The sequence below is a fragment of the Rhineura floridana genome, chromosome 19 (genome assembly GCF_030035675.1).
Source record: "Rhineura floridana isolate rRhiFlo1 chromosome 19, rRhiFlo1.hap2, whole genome shotgun sequence".
Taxonomy (NCBI): Eukaryota; Metazoa; Chordata; class Lepidosauria; order Squamata; family Rhineuridae; genus Rhineura; species Rhineura floridana.
The window spans coordinates 19,824,732-19,848,968 of NC_084498.1; the positions used below are offsets into that span (position 1 = coordinate 19,824,732).

The following is a 24,237-nucleotide window of genomic DNA, read 5'->3' on the forward strand; positions in this document are numbered from 1 at the left end:
TCCTCTAGATGTTGTTGGGGGCTGGACTAAGAAGGCAGCCCCAGCCAGACGGCTAATTATCAGGGACGATAGGTGTTTTAGGCCAGCAACATCCGGAGGGCCAAAGGTTCCCACTCCCTACTTTAGAGGGAAAACAAAGCTGTTGAAACATGGGGGTGTATTTGGCATATACACACTCATTCACAGGTGAAATGGGGGAAATTTGAGGATTGGGGCCACAATACCTTGAAATGCAAGGTCTTTGGTGGTTGGCTTATACCAGCCTTTCCCAACTAGTGGGCCACCAGATGTTGTTGGACCACAACTCCCATCAACCTCAGCCAGCATTGCCAATGGTCAGGAAAGATGGGAATTGTGGTCCAACAACATCTGGTGGCCCACTAGTTGGGAAAGGCTGGCTTATCCTATATTCGTTTTAACATTGAAAAGGGGACCATGTCTTTCTGCAATGGGAGAGATGTCCTTACCCACTCTTGATTAAGTATTGGCCTCCAGCTGTTGAGGCAGGAATTCAAAAATCACAGGAATCAATATATTATATGTAAGAATCAATGACTTTGTGTCGCCCTTGGAGTCGCCAAGGTATTGCCCAACACTCTGGACTAATTTAATCATCTCCAAGACAGCAATTGAGGAATCATCTAGGAATCCTCTCCTGGTAAAGAACTGATAATGAAGCGCTGCTGAGAAGTCTAACAAGACAGCTATAGAAATTGCTGGGAGTAGGGAAGAGAGGGAATAGGATTGTTATAGAGGACCATACAAGGGGAATTTTATTTTCTTATTTTTTCATTTAATTTTTCAGTATCAGGCTCCTTTTAACGTGTGTCAAGGTGGGAGTAGTCGGGGGCTTGTCACTGAGGTAATATTGGGCAGGGGACGTAACAGCGGTGGGAGGCAGACTGGCCATTACAGGGAAGGGATGCAAGACATCTTTGTGCTTGCATCCCTTCCGATCCCCCTTCCAACCCCTGGGACACTGGTAGCTATGCTGGGAATCCCCTGGATCTTACTGTCTTGCCGATGAACAAAGGTCAGTGACAAATAAAGCTACTATAATTCAGGATCTATAATAATAATAATAATAAAATTTTATTTCTATGTGGCCGAATTAACGGCCACTCTAGGGGACGTACAGAAAATTAAAATATAACATATAAATACAAATACAACATCAAACTCTACTTAATCTAAACCCACCCACATCTTTACAGAATAAAACTAGATTACCCAAAAGTCCCGTAGGCCCGCCTAAACAGCCAGGTTTTCAATTCTCGGCAGAAACCTACCAGGGAGGGGGCATGGCGAAGGTCACATGGCAGAGAATTCCAGAGGGTGGGGGCCACAATCGAAAATGCCCTCTCTCTGGTCCGCACCAGCCTAGCTGTTTTAACTGGTGGGACCGAGAGAAGGTCTTGTGAGGCTGATCTCGTCAGGTGGCATATTTGATGATGCTGGAGGCGCTCCTTTAGATAAACTGGACCGAAACCGTGTAGGGCTTTAAAGGTTAACACTAACACCTTGAATTGGGCCTGGTAAACAACTGGTAACCAGTGCAGATCTTCTAGCACTGGAGTGATATGATCACGGCGGCGGCTGTTCTTAATCAACCGTGCTGCCGCATTCTAATCGTGGATAAACATGCCGACCTTGCCTGTATCACTGAAACTTGGCTAAATGACCACAGTGGAGTAGGCCTTTCCTAGCTCTGTCCACCAGATTTTGTGGCACTCCAGCAGCCTAGATGCAGGGGATGGGGAGGTGGGATTGCAACTGTCTACAGGCAATCCATCTCCCCTGTAAGGTATCCTGTCCCTAACACCTCCAGCTTTGAGTGTGTGTGCCTGACATTAAGTCAGAGAGACAGAGTGGGGATTCTGTTGAGGTACCATCCACTCCACTGCCCAACTGTCTCCCTCCCTGAGCTGGTGAAACTGGCCTCAGTGTTAAAAGGTCCCCAGGCTGGTCGTCCTGGATGACTTCAACATACACACCAACGCTGGCCTCACAGGTCTGGCTCAGTACTTCACAGCCACCATGACAGCCATGGGGCTTTCTCTAATATCTGGACCAACGCACATGGCAGGGCACATACTTGAACTGTTTTGTTCCGGGCAGGAAGAGGGTGATCAGATGGGGGAGGAATTCTTAGTGACTCCATTGTCATGGACAGATCACTACCCAACGATGTTCAGGTTTTGTACCCCAGCAACCTTGGCAGGGGTGGAGGGCCGATTAAGGTGGTCTGCCCTCGCAGACTTATTGACCCGGATGGTGTCAGGAATGATCTGGGGATGTTTGCAGCATGGCTGGCAATACTGCTTAAGTCCTGGTTAATCTCTAGAATATGGAGGTGACTCGGGCAGTGGATACTATCACTTCGAAGCACCCTCTCCCACTGGGGAGGGCTCATAATGCACCCTGGTTTACTCAAACCGTGGGCCTGATGAAAGGACAGGGATGACGGCTACAGCAATGACAGGAGAAAAACTCAAGCTGCTTCCGACCAAACACAGGCTAGAGTTCATTTTCAAGCCTATCATGTGGCGGCTATGGCAGTGAAGAAAACTCACTTCTCTGCCACCATTGTGTCCACTCAGTGTCATCCGGTGATGATTTTCTGGGTGATCCAGGGTCTTTGGGACTGTGGCCCTAGACTGGATCCCGAGCCTTGTCGCTCACTTGTGACACGTTTGTGAGGCACTTTGCAGACAAAATTGCTTCTTAATGTTTTTAAAGCTTTTAAAAAATATTTTAAAAGATGTTTTAATATGTTTTTAAGAATTTTTGTTTTAATATATTTTAAAGTCTGTTTTTATGATATTTTAAAGTGTTTTTAGTGCTTTTGTTCGCTGCCTTAGGCTCCTACTGGGAGGAAGAGTGGGATATAAACCTAATAAATGAATGAATAAAATTGCTTGCATTCAGACTGACTTGGATTCCTCATTAACTACAGCTGTGCCAGATGTCCCCAAGGCCTCCTCTGATAATTTTTCTATGGATACTTTTCAGCTTGTAAAGCCTGAGGATGTGGATAGGACTCTGGGAGAAATGAGGACCACTACTTGCTCTCTTGACCCTTGCCCATCCTCTTTAATTAAATCTGCCAAGAGTGGAAGCAGCTGCCTGGTTGGCATATTTAGTTAATACCTCTCTAAGGAAAGCTTCTATGTCAACATTGTTGAAGGAGGCCATGAGAAGACCTTTGTTTAAAAAGCCTGTGGATTTTAACTATTTCCGCCCAGTCTCTAATCTCCCCCTTTTCAGTAAGTTGATCGAGAAGTCAGTGACTCCTCAGCTTCAAATTTTCCTGGATGAATTGGGATTATCTTTAGACCCTTTTCAATCAATCTTCCAGTCATGGTCATGGAACAGAGACTAACTTGGTTGCCCTGCTTGATGGCCTACACTGGGCATCAGATGGAGGAGTGCATAGTGTTGTCGGACTTCTCAGTGGTTTTCAGTACCATTGGCCATGGCATCTTTCTGGGCTGTCTAGCTAGGATGTGATTGGGAGGCACCGTTTTACGATGGATCCATTCCTGACCTGGCAGACAGGTCCCAGAAAGTGGTACTGGGAAACTACTGCTTAACCCCCTGGCCACTGGCCTATGGAGAGATGATTTGGAGTACAGTGTCATCAATATGCTAATGACATGCAACTCTCTCTCCCTAGCATCTGATTGCATGGAGGGAGTGCTCATCCTAAACTGGTGCTTAGACGCTGTGAAGGACTGTACATGGGCTAACACACTGAAACTTTGAAACGGAAGTGGTGTTGGTCATTGCTGGTCAAGGGGAAAGCTGTGCCAGGAATAGGGCTGCAAGCTGTTCTGGATGGGGCCACACTCCCCTGGAGGCCTGCAGTTTGGGAGTGCTCCTGAATCCTCCTCTGCTGCTTGAATATCAGGTGGCTGCAGTAGCCAGGAGTGCTTTTGGCCAACTCAAAACTGATCTATCACCTGTGCCTGTTCCTGTGCCACATGCACTGGTGACATTGAGGTTTGATTACTGTAACGCACTCTACATGGGGCTGCTTTTGAAAATGGTTCAGAAACTGCAGTTGGTTCAAAATGCAGCAGCCAGAATGTTAACAGGATTGCGGCGTGGGGATCATATCACCCCTGTCCTTTATCGACTCCACTGGCTCCCAATTTGTTTTTTTGACCTTTAAAGCCCTAAATGGCCTTGGACCAATGTACCTGAGGGACTACTTAAACCCATATGTACCTGCCTGTGATTTAAGATCGGCTGCCTCTGGTCTCCTCTGCGTGCCTAGAATGAAAGATGTCAGACTTGACAACCATGTGGGAGAGAGCCTTTTCAGCCATGGCCTCCAAGCTCTGGAATACCCTACCCCAAGAAGCCCACTCTGCTCCTTCCCTGATGGCGTTCTACAGGCTTTTAAAACCATCCTGTTCCATACAGCCTTTGGGAAGGACTGAAGGCTGACCCTGAAACAAATTCCCCCCCTTTTAGTTTCACCTCTTCAGTCTGCTTTTAATATAGCTTCCCTAGCTTTCTTAAATCTATTTTATGTATTTATTTTATTTTATTTGTGTTTTTATTGTGTATGATTTTATAGCAAGCCGTCCTAGTGCACTATTTTTGGGCAGAAGGGCAGAATAAAAATATTTTAAATAATTATAACATGGGCATTTAACCTAAATCGACTGATCAAAAAAGGAGGATGAGCTTCTGTGCAAACTGTTAACAGCAACGTTAACAATGTTATATATCTGCATTTATTTAACTACTGATAGACTGCATTTTACCTGCAGTCCATCAGCAGTTAAATAAATGCAGCTACATAAATGAGCTCTTGAAATTAACACTGTAAAAAAATGCAATCCCTCATAATAAAAATGTGTGCCAGTTATTAAATTGCAGATAATTTTATTATAAGGGATTGGATTAGCATTCTTCTTTTCATCATTCTTACTTTAGTGGACATACATAGTAAAGAATATAAAATAAAATAAAGTTTTAAAAACAAAAGAAATTAACATTGTATCTGATAGAGAGCAAAGAGGATTGAATCTTTAACATAATCCAGAACTATATACAACACTGAAAAAAGAGGTGTTGGTTTCTATATTTCTGTTATATTTTGTTGTTGTTCTGTGCCTTCAAGTCGATTGTATGGTGACCCTATGAATCAGCAACCTCCAATAGCATCTGTTATAAACCACCCTGTTCAGATCTTGTAAATTTGGGTCTGTGGGTTCCTTTATGGAATCAATCCATCTCTTGTTTGGTCTCCCTCTTTTTCTACTCCCTTGTTTTTCCCAGCATTATCGTCTTTTCTAGTGAATCATGTCTTCTCATTATGTGTCCAAAGCATGATAACCTCAGTTTCCTCATTTTAGCTTCTAGTGATAGTTCTGGTTTAATTTGTTCTAACACCCAATTATTTGTCTTTTTCGCAGTCCATGGTATCTGCAAAGCTCTCCTCCAGCACCACATTTCAAATGAGTTGATTTTTCTCTTACCCAGTTTTTTCACTGTCCAACTTTCACATACATACATAGAGATCGAGAATACCATGGTATGAACGACCCTGACTTTGGTGTTCAGTGATACATCTTTGCATTTGAGGATCTTTTCTAGTTCTCTCATAGCCCTCCCCAGTCCTAACCTTCTTCTAATTTCTTGACCATTCTCTACATTTTGGTTAATGTCTGTGCCAAGGTATTGATAATCCTTGACAAGTTCAGTGTCCTCATTGTCAACTTTAAAGTTACATAAATCTTCTGTTGTCATTACTTTAGACTTCTTGATGTTCAGCTGTAGTCCTGCTTTTGTTTTCCTCTTTAACTTTCAACAGCATTCGTTTCAAATCATTACTGGTTTCTGCTAGTAGTATGGTATCGTCTGCATATTTTAAATTATTGATATTTCTCCCTCCAATTTTCACACCTCCTTCACCTTGGTCCAATCCCACTTTTCGTATATGTTCTTCATATAGATTAAATAAATAGGATGATAAAATACACCCCATCTCACACACTTTCCAATTGGGAACCAATCGTTTTCTCCATATTCCGTCCTTTCAGTAGCCTCTTTTGTCCAGTGTATAGTTTGCGCATCAGGACAATCGGATGCTGTGGCACCCCCATTTCTTTTAAAGCATTCCATAGTTTATCATGATCTACACAATCAAAGGCTTTGCTGTAATCCATAAAGCACAGGGTGATTTTCTTCTGAAAATTATATAAACATAATTATGTTTATATACTGTTAAAAAAAATCAAGACTAATGAAAGCTGAATTCTATAACATACATAAATTATACAAACTTGCACAATTTTTGTTTTTATTTTGCATATTTTTGTTGCTATATTATTCTGCAATATAGCAACAAAATATGCAAAATAAAAAATCAGAAAAAAGTTGTACAAGTTTGTATAATTTATGTACGTTACGGAATGCAGGTTTCAATAGTCTATTTTTTTTAATAGTATATAAACATAATCAAGACTTACAAAATGGCTTTGGCCTTTTAAAAAAAGGATAAGACAACTTCATTAAGAATAACAGTGACCAAAATGGAACCTCCAGATGAAGAAACAGTTCTCCTCAAAGTGCCAGGTACTGGGTGGAACAAACAAGTGAGAGTGTCCTTCATACCTTGCTTCTGAGCATCCAAAGGCAGCTGGCAGAAATAGGGTGCTGAACTAGATGGATTGTGCTGTGAGCCAGTTCTTATTCTTACTTTTCCTCTGATCTTGACCTGTAACTCACAGCCTTCATGTATTTCCCAGAATTGGCACTACGTGTGCATTTGTGCAGTAGAAGACGGGACTCTGCAATAGCTATCGATTACATGCTAGAAACCACACTAATATGTAGTGTAATCCTATAAAAGCACCTTCCTGGACTCCCCAGAGACACATTACTTGGAATGAAACTCCTTAATTCATCATCACTGCTAACTAACAGGCCACAGGGGAATGCAGACATCAAATAGGTATTCGAACAGACACATAAAAATGGCTATAAAATATTATCCATTTAGACTGCATTCCCACTCTGGCAGAAGAGTTCAGAGAAAGTTACACTATCTATTTTAACTAACATTATGCCTCATAGCTTAGCAAGAAATTTAAATATGAGCTGCCTGGGCCTGAAAAAACATATGTCAAAATACTAATGTGTAGCAAAAGGTTAGATTATGCCTAAGAATTTGTGGCTCACGGCCATAGGGAGATTTATTTTTTTTTGCTTACAGTACTCAGGCTTAAGGATATTGCTAGCTCTTGTACAACTTAAGTTTTTTTTCAGAGAAATAGCACCTGTGATTCATTTAATTTGTTTGAGAGGTATTAACATTTCCTTCTACGTTGCTCAGAGTGGCTGGGTAGCCAGCCAGATGAGCGACTAAGAAATCGAATAAATAAATAAAATATTCCTACATTCAACATACATCAGCAAGGTGAACAGCCTTGCAGTTAAATACCGGGGGGGGGGGAGATACAAATTGTGCCTATCCATTATGCCCTGAACTGCCACTCATGTTAGGCAAATAGCCTGTGGCAGGGCTGGGGGGTGAGGGAAACAAAGTCAAGTTAGTAACATCAGATTCTTAAGGCGCCGCACTCCCTCTTTACATAATTTGTATACAACACAGTCAAAATATCACAATAAGACAGATATTTATTTCCATCAGCCACCAGCTGTTGCAATTTATGTACAAACTATAAACATATAAACACACCGATGCAGATAGTGAACTTAGTTTCAGTAAGTCAGTGCATGAGGATGATTGAACTTATGGTGCTAAAGTTCTCTTTGAAGATTACCTAATATGTTGCTGCTATCATGTACATTCATAAGAAATCTGCTCTCCAAGATCTACTGCTGGAAGAAACTGGAATTTAGGATGAGCACTTGAATGGGTGGGTTACAAAACATAACTGGAAATCATAACTTCTTCCCACCTTTGCAGCGGTATGAGTCACATACCACTGTGTAGTTTGCAAGCCTTGGAAGTTTTTGGATTTATTTTAAGAGCAACCGTGAACCAACTAATTGCACTGTAGTGCTCATTTTTGAAACAAGCACATTCTATGTTTTACACCTTTAAATTATTGCTATGTATTCAATTCTCATTCCATCAGACCCATGAAAATACCCAATTAGGAAATCTAGACACTGATAAAATTTGTAACTGTAGCTGAATACCTCAGTTCTCACTATCATCTAAAACTATATCAATTAACCTAAGCAACCTATTTAAGTACAGTATTTAATTATCAGGCATATTTTACAGTTATATGACTCCATCTCCCACAAATGTATGAGACATAGATTATCAGCCACAGTATACTGAACTTGTAACAATTCAAGAAGATGGATGTTAAAAAATGTTTTCAGACTGACAATTTGTCTATGTTTGGTTATTTATTCAAAACTCTGAAATGCCTTATCTAAGGAGACAAGACTATTTTTAGCAAACAAGTATAAAATTACTTGATGTTTGTTTACAGAACAATTTTTGTTTAAAATATTATTTCCCTAACTTTGATACAAATCAACCGGGGGCAGGGAGTCAGTGACACTGAAAACAAGGAAGTCAGCATTTTTCTTGCTCCCCCCTCCCCGTTATGCATATTCTTCATATGTTGTACACTGCAACATATATCAATCATGGTAGATTACATTGCTATGAAGGAAAATCTGAATCATATTAGAATAATTCTCTTCCTGAGGCCCAAAATTCTTCTCAACGCAAGAGAGAAGAAACAGGCAAAGAGTGAATATGAAAATGAGCTTGGGGCACAGAAACTCCCTTAAATCTTTGCACAGGAGTTGGGAAAACTGCCTGATGAGAGGTTTCTTCATACATAGATAGACCTCATAGAAGGACCTTGATTCAAAGTTGTTACCAAAAGTCCTTCAAAAGAATGAATAAAGGAGAGGAAAAACAAGGAATGAAACAGAAAATGGTATTGAAAAGCATGCTTTGTCACTTCAGGAATGCCCTTACTCAATAGGTCAGAGAATCCCTAGCTGCAGAACATATATAAAGAAAATCATCCCTGTTGTTTTTTCCTGCTGACCAGGTACACTTTCTCTGCAATGAAAGTCTACATTATTATTTTAAAAAATAATTTTAAAAAAAACTATTTGCTTCAAATAGATGGCTAGATTGTTTAGATTGCTTTCAAGTCTGCACACAACTAGATCGTCTATATTTGAATATTAAGAATATAGCATAGGTTACATGGCATATGCCACTAATTTTTGCAACTCTAAAACAATTTGAAATTAGTCACATTACCTGAAGCGAGCATGACCCTGATCAACGTGCTTCACTTCAACAGCACTTTTTCTTTTAAAATGCCAATTACACATAGTTCCTGGCCTTAGGAGAGAACAAACACACCTCAAGAAGTAGCACCTAGACACAAACAGAATGTAATCTGGAAATATATTATGTACATTCTTATGCAAATAGAGCCCCCAAACCCACGGTGTATCTTTTTTGGTATATCTTTTTGTCTCATTAAGACATTTAGAATGGTTTACAAACAGGCATTAGGTCAAGCACTCATGGGTCTAGAGACAGGCCACTTGCCTTGGAAATTAGTTCATCATGATTGGCTAGATGGGCTCTGCAGTGGATACAGCTGTAAGTTCGATGACAGTTTGGCAGGTAAGCCTGGAACGTTTTGGATTTTGTCATTTTTACCATCTCAGTTGCTGGTTCCTCACTCTGATCGGGGCTGGCACTTGAAGTGTTACAACTTTGCTGAACTTGCTGACAAAAGAAACACTGGAAAATACAAGCAAAAGCCGTTGTTGTTCTGGAGTGTGTGTGGCACTTTCCACACAGACGCCACAGAAGAAACAGTCAAAACCTGCAACAAAAGAAAAAAATATGTAAGCCACTTCAAGACTTTTTACATTACACATTTCTAAACAAGCATTTAACTTGTCCATCTCACCATTAGGGTAAGATTACAGTAGAATGTGCACATTAGGTACATGCATGGTTGATTCCTATATTAAGTAGGGTGCGCCTGCATGCATGTGCCATGGAATCCTAAGTGAGAGAGTCATACCATTGCATTAAAATATTGAGGGTCTCCCAACCAAAAGGGATCTGAACAAGGATTGTGCATGTATATTTTCTTCGTGACATGGGAAAACAGTGCACCAGATAGCAGTGTCCAAAGGCCAGCATTGGGACCTCAAGGGCAGTGCAACCAAGTTAGACGAACAAAAAACAAGCATATCTAACATTTCGCTCAGCCAACAGAAAATAGTTCCTGAATAGCGCAACCACGTCTGCCCACTGGTTCTCCATAAAATAAGCCCATTCTGAAGTTTTCTTTCAAACAAACCACAGTTAAGCTTAAACTGACAACTGTGATTTGGATTAAACAAAGCAGCTCACAACCACACTGAAGGTGAAGACTGAGAACATGTGAACCTTGGGCTGCATACACACCATACATTTATAGCACATGCCTTCCTCCAAGGAATCCTGGGGACTATTGTTTACCTCTCACACAGCTACAATTTCCAGCACCCTTAAACTACAGTTTCCAGGTTTCTTTGGGGGGGGGGTATATGCCCAAGATCACCTTGGCTCATTTCTATTACAACAAACTATAATTTATCATATTAACACACAGCCAAAGTCTAATAAAATATATTGGAACATCTGGATTTAGAACTGCATAGCGTAACCTCTTCAAACAGCTTTCTATAAGAATGCCACTCAAAAGGAGCAGTGTGGAGATGCATGGCAGAGATTATCACCCCATGGATGATGGACACCCATTAGAATAGCACAAAGACGGTGGTGTGGCCAGGGACTGTAGTCAACCCCATATATTATGCTGTTAGAAACAGCAATTAAAAACAGGGGACAGCAATTAAAGATACATCATTAAAAAATGTTTGCACCACCACTCACAGCTTCCTTTTCAAGTAGCTTGTTGCCTTTTAAGAACTGCACATTTTAAAAGAGAGAGGAACCATACATTTTGAATATATGTAACTATATGCTTTGCTGAAGTTTCAGTTTAAGTAGTACTTAAGGTGATCAGATTTATAGTTCTCCATCTAACCCAAATATTTAAGGCTGTATGTTGGCCTAGAGAAAGAGACTTTGCAGACACAAATGCAAGGGCTCAATTTAGACATCTTGTCAAACCATGGTTAAGGAAGATTAACTATGCCAGGATGTTTGAACTGAAAAACCATGCCTACTGATGGCAAACCAAAAAACAAAAGAGAAAAAGAAAAGAATTGGTTTGAAGTGGGTTTGTAAGCCATGGTTAGATGCCATGTCTGAATTGACATTAAAGTGTTATAAATCGTTATGGCTGTCACTCCATCTCCAGAGGCTATTCCCCCACAGAGATGGAAATGAAATTATGAACTTGGATGCTGAGAAAAACGAAGACAATAGTAAACATCTCTAAACCATATTGTTTCTGATTAATATTTGGAAGCTTAATTTGTGGCTTGGGTCTGGTTAGTTACAGTGTCCAATCTCAACCTCTAGTTAATTATTCAAACACAGTGGTAACCAAATAATTCCCATAACAAGATAAATGGGAAGGGGAGGCAAGAATTCAGTCTTTGGACAATATAGCTATATAATTCAATGTCAGATTCACAAAGATCCCTGAAATTAATTAGCCTTACTAACATGTAACCAATGGCAAGGCTGTACTCTGTAGTAGATCTAGGAAGTCAACATGAGGCAATCAATCCCAGCATGCCTAAAAGGCAACTCTCAAAATTAATTTAATAATTCAAGAATCTGACAAGAATCTTCCTCATGTGCTAGATCACATGGTTATTAAGCTACCTTATGTTTTACTGTTTCTAGAGCTGGGCTTAAACTAGGGCTGACCCAGGAACAAGACCCAGGGATGGCTCGTCACACAACGGGACTAAAGTCCATTCCATCCTTGTTCCTTGTGGGCTTAATGACAAGTTCATATAATTAATTAAAAATCCACACAGAATTTTAACATTAAGAAAAAACACTTATGAGGTGGTCCAAGGACTACTTGTCTGTTTCCTTTAGAATTTCAGCCACCTAGGAGCAGCTAGCTAGCACATGGAGCTCCTCTTGATGTATATGTTGAAATCAGTGTTGCAAATCGTACTGGGAGTGACTGGTCTTGATGACGTGTCATCACTCTCAGGTGGAATTTTACATTTAGTTCCCCCCTAAACCTATGTAAAATGTACATAAAACATGTACACCCCCCCCCCAAGAACAGCATTTTCAAGACCCATCACTCCCAGAGATACTTGCTACATTGATTTCAATGTGTGCATTGGCAGGAGCCCCACATGCTAGCTAGTTACTCTTAGGTGGCTGAAATTATTTTTTAAAGATGACAGGCAGCCTGAGGACCCTCTCATACGCTAATCTGTATGAGTGGGAATTCAGCAATGCACAGCTTCCATAGTGAATCCCTGACATAATCCTTGCATTGGTCCAGGCAGACCAGACCCAGTATGTCTGCTTCAGAAACACGGTTCACCAGATTCTTCCCAGCACCCCTTAAAGGAGGGGGCTGCTTGTGAGTACGTTTTAGACACTCCGCATGCCTATAATCAAACAGCCTAGCGGTTATTAAAAAAGTTCAGCCTGAATGATTGCAGCCTATCCTTCCTCCAGTAGGAAAAGACTTCCCCCCATGATCAGCCACAAACACCCATATGATTTTCTTCGTAAACATGTTTGTACTCCCCCAAGCTTACTTACTTCCCTCTTGTTTGTAGATGGTGCCATTTTGGCTACATAAGAGCTGGCACTTAACTGATTCCATTATTAGTGAGTGTGATGGCTTCTCTTGCCTACCACCAGAACAGCTGGTACAGATTAGTCACATTGATTTTGGAGACTCTGTACATTTAATTTTATTGGCAGCAGCTTGTCCAGCCTTTTAAACATTTCTCTACAGCAGTAGAGTACATGTTAATTTGCAGTTAGCCATCCCAAATGAATCCAAACCCAGACTAAGACATAGCTTACAGTCCAATCCTATGCATGCTTACTCAGAAGTAAAGGACTACTACTGTAATATTTGCAAGATTTGAAATGAACCACAAATGCTGGTTAGAAGGAACAAACTTTACTTCATCTTTATGAGGTTTGCTTACGTAAGATTGCAACACCATCAGGCTACTCTAAATACCACCATTTCCTCTTGATTTCTCCTCCCTTGTTTGATTTTAAATATTTGGATGAATAAAAATATGGGATGTTTATTTTGCATGTATGAAAACTCTTCCTGAATGCGTTTAAACCAAAAGCACAAGTCATCTTGGCAGTCTTTCTTTTGAAGTACAACAGGAAATATGTCTCCATAAAGACAGCCTCCCCTCTATTGCTGAACTTTCCCTGCGATGCACAACTTACAGGAAAGCACTTTACGTATTTTAGAGTGCAGTCTTGATAGATGCAGGGGCACAGTGAGGTTCACGAGGACTATATACATCCGAGTGATGCCAAAGAGAATCTTCTGTAGCATGCATGTGTTCCTCAGCAGGACATAAAGTTTGAGAAACATTGCAGGGGATTATTAGGGTGTAACATTTAAAACGCTATCACCATGTAAAAGGGTCAATTTAAATAACTGATTATTGAATAAAGTCTTCAACTTCTCCCTTAAGTCTGATGTAGTTAAAACATATAACTTTGCTACTACATAAGAATCTTTACTAACCTGGGAGCATAATCCAAAACCACTGGTCATGCAGTCTATATGCTTTTAGCACTACATGATTTGTAAATACTTTTAGCACTACAGGCTTAAGAGAGCAATTATGAAGTTGAAGATTTCTATTTGGCTGTCTATGCACATGTAGTAGGGAACAGGCCTGTAGCCAGGTGAGGGCACCACCATCCCAGGACATTTGGGGGGAAATTATCTTTTTAATTTGTGACATGACAGACAATGACAAGCTCCATTTAAAGAATGACAGCTTGTTTAAGAACAGGTGCAATTTAAAGAATCACAGCTTGTTTAAGAACAGGTGCAAATATGAACTATAGGACCCTTTGAATAAGGCAGGGCAAGTGCACAACAAAGCCTCATCTGGAAGAGCCTCCAAAACTCTGCTCGCTCAAGACTTTCCCTGACTGAGGGTAGATTTTTCATGACCACCCTATAATTACTTAAGTTAACCTGAAATAAACAGTCCGTCTACTAACATGACCCTTGAAGAGTTAGTATTAGAACTTTGTATTATAGGCTAGAGTTAGACTCCACCCCTTGGGACTTTGCTCTGCTTTTCAGTTGTGCTGTATACCCAGCCAGCAATAAAGAAGCATGTTTGTTTGCCTGCAATAAGAAGTAAGAGTTTGCTTATTCTGCAGTTATAATTAGAATTGGGTGTTCATTGCTAAAGAGTGAAATAAAGAAAGATATAGTGAAATAAAGACATAACTTAAAGTGATCTGAAAAAATAGCTACCCTTTACTCTTTAAAGCACTCACTATACTCAAAATCATAGTTGCTTTCCCCCCTTCCTTTTCTTGATTACCTGATGGCAAAGGATGAAGACAGCCCTAGAGGAACAGAAATATTGCTGTGTACACTACAGTTAGCTGGCAGGCTGGACACCTAGGCTGTAACCCAGGCCTAATTTCTGATTTCCCCAATATGTAAAGTTTAGCATGAGCCCTTTTCAGAGCTCCTGGACAGAAAAATCAACCCAGCAACCATTAAAAAAAAATCCAATTGCTTTCCACAATTAGTTTCCAATTGCTTCCAATCGTCCTTTATATAGCAGCCAGTTAAAAAGCTTTCACTTGATTGTTCAACAGGAAGGAATATCTAAAGACCAGGAACAAGACTAGAAGGAGGGGCTCTCAAGAAGGAGTTAACAAACACACCCTATAGTATTTTTCTTTCTCTCTGGCCTTCCCTAAACTGGTAGTATAGATAAGATTGTTTTTCAGGTGGAATCTAAAACTGAGATACGTAGTGCAGCATCAAAGCCAAGCTCAGGAGCTCACTGTCTTACCAAGGCAGTTCAGTTCATGAAGACTCAGAACACAGGGGCAGACCGCAGGTGAAAGGGGGCTGTAGCTATAAGCAAGCTTTTGAGTCTGGTATTCCTGGGGATCTCTCAGAAAAGGGTGAGATAATTCAACAGACTAAGCTTCATTCATGTAAGTTAACACACTCTCTGGATGGAGGAGGAGTGACAGAGAAGGTCACAGCCTTTCCCTTCCCCTGGCCTGGCCCTCACACCCTCTCCAGCAGTGAGGAGGGGATTGGCTGGTGCTATATGCCTCTCCCCACCCTCCATGCCCCACTTAGAAATGTGGCTGTTCTACCTAACAAGGAAGGCTGACTACAGGGCTGGTAAGGAGGAGACTATTTTGAAAAAAGGAGACTATTTTTTTTAAGCAAGGGCTGGTAACCAATGAGCAGAAGTGTATTTCTTCACAAGATGCAAAGTAAATCTCCATGCTATTTTGGCAACAGCCTAAATATGTGTCAAGTTTCCTTGAAGCAGAGTCCACATGAATTACCATACCTACTAAAACCAAAACAGCACCACCCACACAGAAAAAAAGGGGGGGGCATTAGCAGGACTGAGGTTTACAGAGTTACAAAACCAAAACACGTATGAGAATAAGCCTCAGTTTACTAAACTATGTCCACCATGTTAAAGTGTAAGCAAAGCAGATTGTCAATCAATTTTTCTCCTTTTCATAATAAAAATGCTTTAAAAAGCCATCAACATGTTAGTCTCCTAAAATTCTAAATACACTGGAGGGCATACTGTACAAATCTAATATTCTGTGCTGAAACCCACGTGGGGAAAATGTTCAAACGTCTGAATAAACAGTTTTTCAAAAATCCATTCTAGATGTTTTTGACAGGTTTCATTTACATGATGCTTTTGCTACCCCCACATGAATAGTCCACCAATTTTATTAGATGCATAAATAGGTGTGATTTTTCATGTGATATTACAATTCATCATGCAATGTTAGCTGTTCCATCTACCAGCATGACATCATTTGAAGGAAAGCTTAATCTTAGTAGTCAAGCAGCAGCCAATCTTAAACATCGTGGGCTGTCCTAGCTCCATACCCGGATGTATAAACAAATATTTAAGCATGTTAGCTGCAATAGGACAAGATCTGCATACAACAGATCTACAGACTATTAAGAGAGCCACAAATTTGCCAATAATGCAAGCAACAGGTAATTTAATTCTACTATATAGCATTTTCCAAGCTATTTCATACAAGGCATTTATAGATGTTTTGTACTATGACAAGCCTTAATTTCACTGTCAAGGGCATCAGGTAAATATGAACTACAGCAATTAGAGTTGTAACCCTATGCACACTACCTGAGAGTAAGCTGCACTGAGCACAGTGGAATTTATTCTGAGAAGACATGCACAGCTGTTTGCTAAACTTAAGACCCCAAAGATTTACTATGTTAGACACATAAAATGTGGTGGGTTCATTGTTCATTTTACTTGAAGCAAAGTTGTTTCCCTCTCCTATTAATAATAACCAAGAGCTTCAGCTAGAGCAACTGATCAAACGGTTTTCCTGTTTGAACTTCCCATGGTCAGTTAACTGTAAAGAACCTTTCTGAATCACCAGCAATCTAGACTGCATCCCCTATATAGACAGTCAAGATCTCCTCAGGCATAAAAAAAAAACAGGGATCTACTGCAGACAGTGCTCATGTGCTTTCTGTGAACACACATCCCCTCAAAATATATTGAACGCTTAATGGCTGGCACCCTTACTAAGCTTCAAACAATGCCAAAATAAATATTTGATATTTGCTTTCCTGGGCTAGAAGGAGTTTACCAATCAATTCAACATTAAGCCACCACACATGGGGACCCCAGAGCACAAATCCACTGCCTGTTTTGATTTCAACCAAGCCATCTCCTCCTCCCACCCTTTCTTTGGCCACTTCTTCCTGTGGAGAGAAGAAAACAATGGTTCGGAGTCTTGAGGAAAAGGCAATTTTTCTTAGGGGCCTTGCAAGAAGCAACCTTCCAAAAAACAAAGAGGCACCTCGGGTCTGCTGTGGATTGCCCAGCACCGGGGGCGCGGGGAAATGAAGGGACGTGCAGCAGCTTCGACCCAGACGACAGTCTCCCCCCAACAGCAGCAGTAGCCGCCGCCGCCGGCGGCCCCTGCCCTAGCCAGTCCGCGCCCCGCCGGATGACAACAAAAGGTCGTCGGCTGCTGCAAGCCGCTCACTTGCGGACACTGTTTATCCACAACCCCAGCAGGAGCGGCGCTAACTTGCCGAGAGCCGCTCTGGCTTCGACCTTTCCCGGATCAACCAGTTCTGCTCCCTCCATTTCCCTGTCCAACCTGAGGGCCATCCCGCTTGAACTAGAAAAGGTTATGTACCGCATCCCTCGCCTCCCGAATTCCGATCAGCCCGAGAACCAGCGGAAGAGAAAGGGGCGGGAAGGCAACGTCCCGTTTCTGCGGCGACATCAACGGCAGGGAGCGATCGGGAGACGCAAAAGCCTCGAAGGTGGGCGAGAAAGAAAGAAAGAGCTAGCCAGCATGCAGTGAAACACAAAGCAGAACCAAACCGCTTTACCTCTGGGGCTGACTTGGTCGAGCCATGGAAGGGCAGCCTAGCAGCAGGCTCCCAAGCCGCAGGAAGCTGCAGAAGGGGCGGCACGTATGGGCACCCCCCCCGTCGCCGCTCTGCACGGTCGTCAGAGGAAAACGTGCGAATCTGAGCAGCAAACAAAACGCCCCCCCCGCGCGCTCCAACCCGACAAAGAGCTGGCGGCGGAGGCGGCGTGACACGAAAGCGACCCCGAGATGTTTACTGTTCTACTGCCCCAGATAGCAGGCTGAAGAACCGCCTGCAATGTCTGCGAAGGCATGATCGGGGAATGGGGGCGGGGAGGGAAGAGAGAGAAAAACATACCGCCCTTGTGGTGCACAGCCCAAAAACATGGGGGCAAGGGGGGGGAAGGACATCAAATCACCAAGGCACACGGTAAGTTAGAGAACGGGATGGGACAAGCGCTCTTCCCCTCCCAGTAACACGTTCAGAACAACCCATCCGGCAATATAATTTCTTTCTAAACCCACCTACACACACACACCTCAACCCCATGGAAGCGATTGTGCCCCCTTTTGCCTCCACGTGCAAATCCACTCCTCCCCCACCCCAACTCCTTTCCTAGTCAGCTCCGATGAGCCTGTGCGTGTCTATGCAAAGGGAGGCTTCAATTTGAATCAGAAAAACGCTGGAACATACAAAGCAGTAAGGTTTGCATGTTATTGGACGGCTTATGCAAACTCCCAGTACTTCTGAGCCTCTGCAGACCGCATAACTATATCCATCCCATCAAGGAGCTGGGCTTCCCAATTAAGAAAAACTGTAAACATGGAGTTCCTGTAGCCAGCCTCTCTGACCAGCCCTTCACTAAATTCCTTTCTCACCAGTCAACAGAAAAGCAACTCTTCTTTCCCTCCACTTGTGGGAGGTTGCTTTTCTTTTTTCAGGATTTATTTTTAATGGTGGGCCCTTTTGAGAGCCATAGGACCCACACGTGACTAATATTGGTTTTAGCCTTTCTGAACATTCAAGGCCGGGCCAGGACGCCAAACAAACCCAAGTAAAATAAATATTGCACCACAGGGCTAGTTTGAGGGCTATATTATTACTGGCGGAAAACTAAATGCATCAAGAAAGAATAATTTCATTTTTAAAAGTATTCCTCCTCAAGCCAAACAGAGTAGAATATTAAAATTCTCATCCCCCACCTTCAAAAGGTTCCAAGAGGACAGACAGATGCTGTTGAAATTACTCTAAGTCGCCTAAGCCCACAGGATACAATGTAACATAAACACTGCAATTATTATAAAATCAATACCCAGAGCAATTTTTAAAAAGTACTGAATCTGCTCTGTTTTTGAATTATTTTTCTAACGATTTTGTTTGTAAGCAGCTTATTATCAGAATGTTACCTGTTATCCTGTCCTTGTAAATTACCGTTACTATTGTCACTGATTCATAGGGTAGCCATAACTTGTAATTGACTTGAAGGCACATCGCAATTGTCTTCTTATGTTACAATCCTAATAAACATACTTACCTTGAAGTAAACCCCACTGAACTCCAGTGGGAGATACACACTGGGATTGCACCATTGATGTTTTGAAATCTTTTTAGCCACCTCTGACAACTTATATAAAGGCAGGATACAAAACTTTTTGAATCCTGCCTTTATAGAACCTTACCAAGGTGGCTAAATAATAAATATAGTTTTGTGAAATTTCTATAAGTGCCCCCTGAACTTCCAGGATATAAGAAGGGGTGTATCCAATGCTAATCCTACTTGGAGCAGACCCACCAAAATGAATACATCTAAGTTAGCTGTATCCATTCATTTCAATGGGCCTAGTCTGTGTAGGTCCCATGTTGGATTCAACCCATGGCCAGTAAGATAATGAACTTGGGAGGGAGAGACAATTAATACCCTGCCACCTGTTAATCAGGAAATCTAATTAGGGCTTATGCTTGCCATGCCAAATTCTGGCCTATGCACCCACCCCCACTGGATCCTTCAATCCTGGTTCAGTTTGCTCAACAGCAACCCAGTGGAATGAGGAGTAAAGCATGACCACAGTAAACCCAGACTGTAACTGAAACAAATACATCGGTTTATTGACGTAAACCGCTGAGAAAACATTTACAGATAGTTTACTAACAGAAATAAAACAAAAGGTAGCTTGAGACTACAGCATCTTAAAGCAACTTAGAAAATATCTTTAAAGCCACATAATATATATTTGCATCAGCTTAATGATGTTGTAGGAATGCTAATATTAAAACAATTTAAAGAACGTATGCAATGCTTGAGGCAAGTAATGGTTGATGAGGTGAACTGAGAATAAAATGATGTAAACAGTAAAGGCTGATGCACAGGCCAGAATTGGGAAAGAATGCACGAACCCTGATCATATCTCCTGATTGACATCACCTTCCACGTGTAGAAAATCACACACAAAAATGGGGTAAAGCAGAGGCAAGCAGGAGTCTTTATCCCCCCCCAATACCTCCAACTATATCACGAGTTCTGGGGAGGGGGGAGAAAAGAAGCCCAATCGCAACTCTGCCCCCCATCAAAATTCGAAGTAGGTCCTCCCCCTCCTATCAACGCCCCCCCGAGCTAGATCTCCAACCATCAGGTGTATGGGAATGGGATGGGAAGACACTGGGGGGGTGTAGGGCGCAGATCCATACACCCCAGGTGCCCCTCCTCTTTCTTTTCTCGCCTCAGCAGACAAAAAAAGTACAAAGTGGGATGTGTGGAGTGACTACCTACTGCGGTGGTGGTTCTTGGTTGCGGGGGGGTGGCAGTCCTTCCCACACGCGCCAAGGGAAGGCTGGGGGTCGGTGGGAGCGTCGTCGTCTCCTCCTCAACGACCACGGCCCACCCCGAGGCAGGGAGCGGGCTGTGCTTGTGAGGTTGTTTTCGGGAGGGGGTCATAGAAAGCGCCCACCGCTGCTGCTCATGCCGACGCCGCCCCCGAGCCGCTTTCCCCCGCTCTCCTCAGGTTCGGGAAGCGGCCGAGGAGTCATCCTGCCGTTCCTACAGCCGTCCTTCGCAGCGGCATTAATATCAGTTAGCGCTCTTGTTTGTGCCGCACGCCGACGGCCACCGCGCGCGCTGCTTTTCTCGCGATTTCCCCGTTTGGCTTTGTTTTGCGGAGACTCTCGGGTTTCCCCACCCCCTTGGGTTGCGCGGGCGCGCGGCCGTCCACACAAAACAACGCGACGAGCTCCTGTCTTTCCCTCGCGCGTCGCTTTCCTTCCCCCCCCTCCAGCTCGCGCTCGTCAGGCAAGGCGCGCAGGCGCAGTTAGGAGCCAGGCTTAAGCGCTGCCGTTAAAAACAAACGAGTTCGTTGTTTTGACTCCCCCCTCTCTCTCTCTCTCTCTCTCTCTCTCTCTCTGCCCCGCCCCCTTCAGGCAAGGCAAGATAAAGTCGCGCACACGCTCAGCGTGCCTGCGCCGCGCCGCTAAACATGTGACTCGTGTTTCTCTGGCTCAGCTCGTGCCCTCCCGCACGTCAGGCAAGGCGCGCGCTCTGCCGTTGAAAAAAAACGGGCTTCTGTTTTCCCGCCCTCTTTTTGCTTCGCCTCCTCCCCTCGCTCGCGCCCGTACTTCAGGTAAGGCGCGCATACGCGGCTGTGTGGACGCAGGAGTCTGCGCTGCCGTTAAAATCAGAGCCGCCGTGGCTGCTGGGAAGGGGAAGGGCGCTTGTTTGTGGCTATTGAATAATAAACAAACAAATAACCGTGGTACAACGTTGTTGCTGCAGTCAGCCAATCGCAACACAGCACCGCTCTGCCTCGTTCCTTGCTAAAAGCACGTTGGGCAGCCTGCCACTCGGTTCTGCTGAAGAGTAGACCCACTGGAATGAATGAACCTCCGTCAGCCCTGCCCGTTAATATGAGTAGGACTGAATACAACCCGCTGCAGTTGTTGCAAAGGGGTAGTGGAAGGCTAAAGCTAGTGGTGGGACTGGTGGGGTGGAAGGCAGGGAGCCCAACAGTAGGTAGAGCTGGAGCCAATGACAGGCAGAGCCAAGTAATTCTTTTGTTCCCATCCTCCCTGCTGAGTTGTCCAGCAGCAACAGTGAGTGAGGAGGAGGAAGAGGCTGACGGGCAGGGACTGTCACTCCTGGACTGGTTGTGAGTAAAAAGGCAGGAAGATGGAGGCTGGCTGAGGGCAGGCTGAGGTAGGTGGGGCAGTACCCCATCTGCAATGATCAGCCAGCTTCCACTGTCGAAATCTTTTAAAACTAGCTATTAGTCACAAGGAGAATGTGAGAGACGATCATAACAAAGCAAATGCATCATTGCTAACTAATGGCAGGATGTCTGTGTTATCCCCAACTGCTTTGGGGCTGGCTGCTTTTGAAATAATTAACACTCTGCATTTCATTTCCTTTGGATCTTGCTGATTACAGGTCAACGATGCCCCCCACTGTGTGTATGGTGGTACCTGCAGTTTAGGCTAGCGCTTCTTGCATTTGATGAAGGGGACTACAGTCCACAAAAGAACGAAAGAGCGTGCTGGATCAATCCAAAAACCCATCTAGTCCATGATCCTGTTCTCATGGTGACCCGCCAGATACCCTTTGGAAGCCCCCAAGCAAGACGTGAGTGCAGGAGCGCTATCCCCTCCTGCAGTTTCCAACAACTGGTATTGGGAAGCATACTGCCACCGACCATGGAGGAAAAAAACTAACCATAATGGCTAGTAGCCATTGATAGCCTGATCCTCCAGGAATTTTTCTAATCATATGTTAACGTGCAACAAATTCCACAGTTTAACTATGCCCCTGCTAGATACAATAGGACTTACTTCTGGAGCGGATAAGCATAAGATCACACTGTTAAAAGCGTTCCACCTGGCAACTTTGCAAGGCTGTCCTATGTGTGTTTATTCAGAAATTAAGACTGCAGCCCTGTACCAACATACCTTGGAGCAAGACCCATGGGACTCAATGGGACTTACTTCTGAGCAGAACAGGTATAATATGGGATTACTCTGCACTTCCCTTTGCATCAGTGGGAGAATTTCTACTAAAATAGGTAAATCCTAATTATTTTTCTCTGGAGTCTTGACCGATGTTGCTGGGAGTTCCAGTGGGAGAATTCAGACGGTTGTAGCCAATCAAGAAATCAGTCAGCAATGTCAGATGGCTTTCTAACCAAGAGAAAGTGCTACACACCGCTACTGATTGATGTGTGGCCCATCATGGAGGATATTATCGGCCATCAATGGTTACTAGTCGTGATGGCTAGGCTCTGCCTCCACTGTCAGAGACATTATGCTGGAAACCACAGGAGGGCTTTTTGCTCAGGTCCTGCTTGTGGGCTTCGCATGGGCATATGGTTGGCTACTGTGAGAACTGGATGCTTGATTAGATAGGCCTTTGGCCTGATCCAGCAGGGCTCTTCTTGTATTTTTATGTTCACAGATTATTTCCACTAGCAGCCTAGCTGGAAAGATTATCACAGGGTGATGACTCAGAGAGGCAGTCAGGATAGACTGCAGGAGTTCTGCCTGACATTAGAATGATGCAATGGCTAGGAGCCAAGGGGTGGACAAAATGGTTTCTTTTTTGAGATGCTGTTTGCTCCAGGCCTCTTTGAAGAACAGAACTGATAGATGGTTGAAATTACCTCAAATCCCCAAACCTTTTGCCTGTCTCTACTGGTCAACGTGTGCTTGGAGTGATTAAAAAAATTAACTAAGCATTTCATGTGATTAAAAAACAGTGCCTCCATTTACAGTATGCCTGAATTTGTCTATAGCAGAGTTCACAATGTTTTTAGGCCCATGGGCACTTTTTTGAGCAAGTGCCATAGGCACCATCTGCTCTGGAGACTTGATTAGAATTAATCTGAGCCTTGAAAAGGACATAGAGCGGACAGAGGAAGTGGGAAAGAGTGTCACTCTTCTAACTTCCTCCTTCAGCCCTATGTACTTTTCAAGGAAAGGAAGGGTAACCACCTTTGTGGGCACAAGTGAAGACCTTAAAGGCACCATTGCACCCAGGTTGGTGATCTGGGCTCTGTTGCACAGAGTTACTTTTCTATATGCATCTTTATCTTCACATATATGACATAATTAAAAGAGCTTGCCTTATATTGATTTTTAGGAATCTTCACAGCAACGGTGTTCTGTGCCCACACGGTGCACTGCAAAACTTTATAGGAACTCTTGACGGCAGGCCCAACATGCCTATACTGTGGGAAGGTATGTTAATGAACATGACTTAAAAGCCCTACTTGTGAGCACTTATGATGTCACTCTCTGCCACATACACAGTCAGTCTCCAGAAGGAGGATGTACAATTCAACATGGGAAAGGATCTTACACCTTTGTGAAATTTCTTCTGTGCTAAATTGCTATGCTCACATTTAATTAATTAATATCCCACTTTTCATCCCAAAGGGAGTCCATTTAATGATAATCCATTTGATAAAGCTTAAGAATCTTGTACTGCAGGCCCAATTCAAGGTGCTAAGTTGACATATAAATACTGCGGGCCCAATTCAAGGTGCTTAGGTTGACATTTAAAGCCCAGAATGGCCTGGGGTTGAAATATCTGAGAGAATGCTTTCTCCCATATCAACCTGCCTGTGCATTAAGATGAATGAAACTTCCTTGGTGGTTCCTGTGTTACATGAGATGTGGGAGCCTGTACAAG

The 24,237-nt window shown here is 43.0% G+C and overlaps 1 protein-coding gene across 3 annotated transcripts in view; it reads right to left on the reverse strand.

Annotated features, from left to right (window-relative positions):
- The window catches only part of YPEL1 (yippee like 1), a 35,309-nt gene extending 14,349 nt beyond the window's left edge, over positions 1-20,960 (reverse strand). The window contains exons 1-2 of one of the 3 annotated variants that reach the window (XM_061602787.1): positions 20,338-20,960; positions 9,581-9,863 (exon numbers count right to left, since the gene is read on the reverse strand). In XM_061602787.1, the coding sequence (XP_061458771.1) occupies positions 9,581-9,697 (117 nt within the window). In that variant the 5' untranslated portion in view covers positions 9,698-9,863; positions 20,338-20,960. Of the gene's footprint in view, positions 1-9,580; positions 9,864-17,588; positions 17,801-20,333 lie in introns of those variants that run through there. The other 2 variants (XM_061602788.1, XM_061602789.1) reach the window with 2 other exon arrangements.
- Between the last annotated feature and the right edge of the window lie 3,277 nt (positions 20,961-24,237).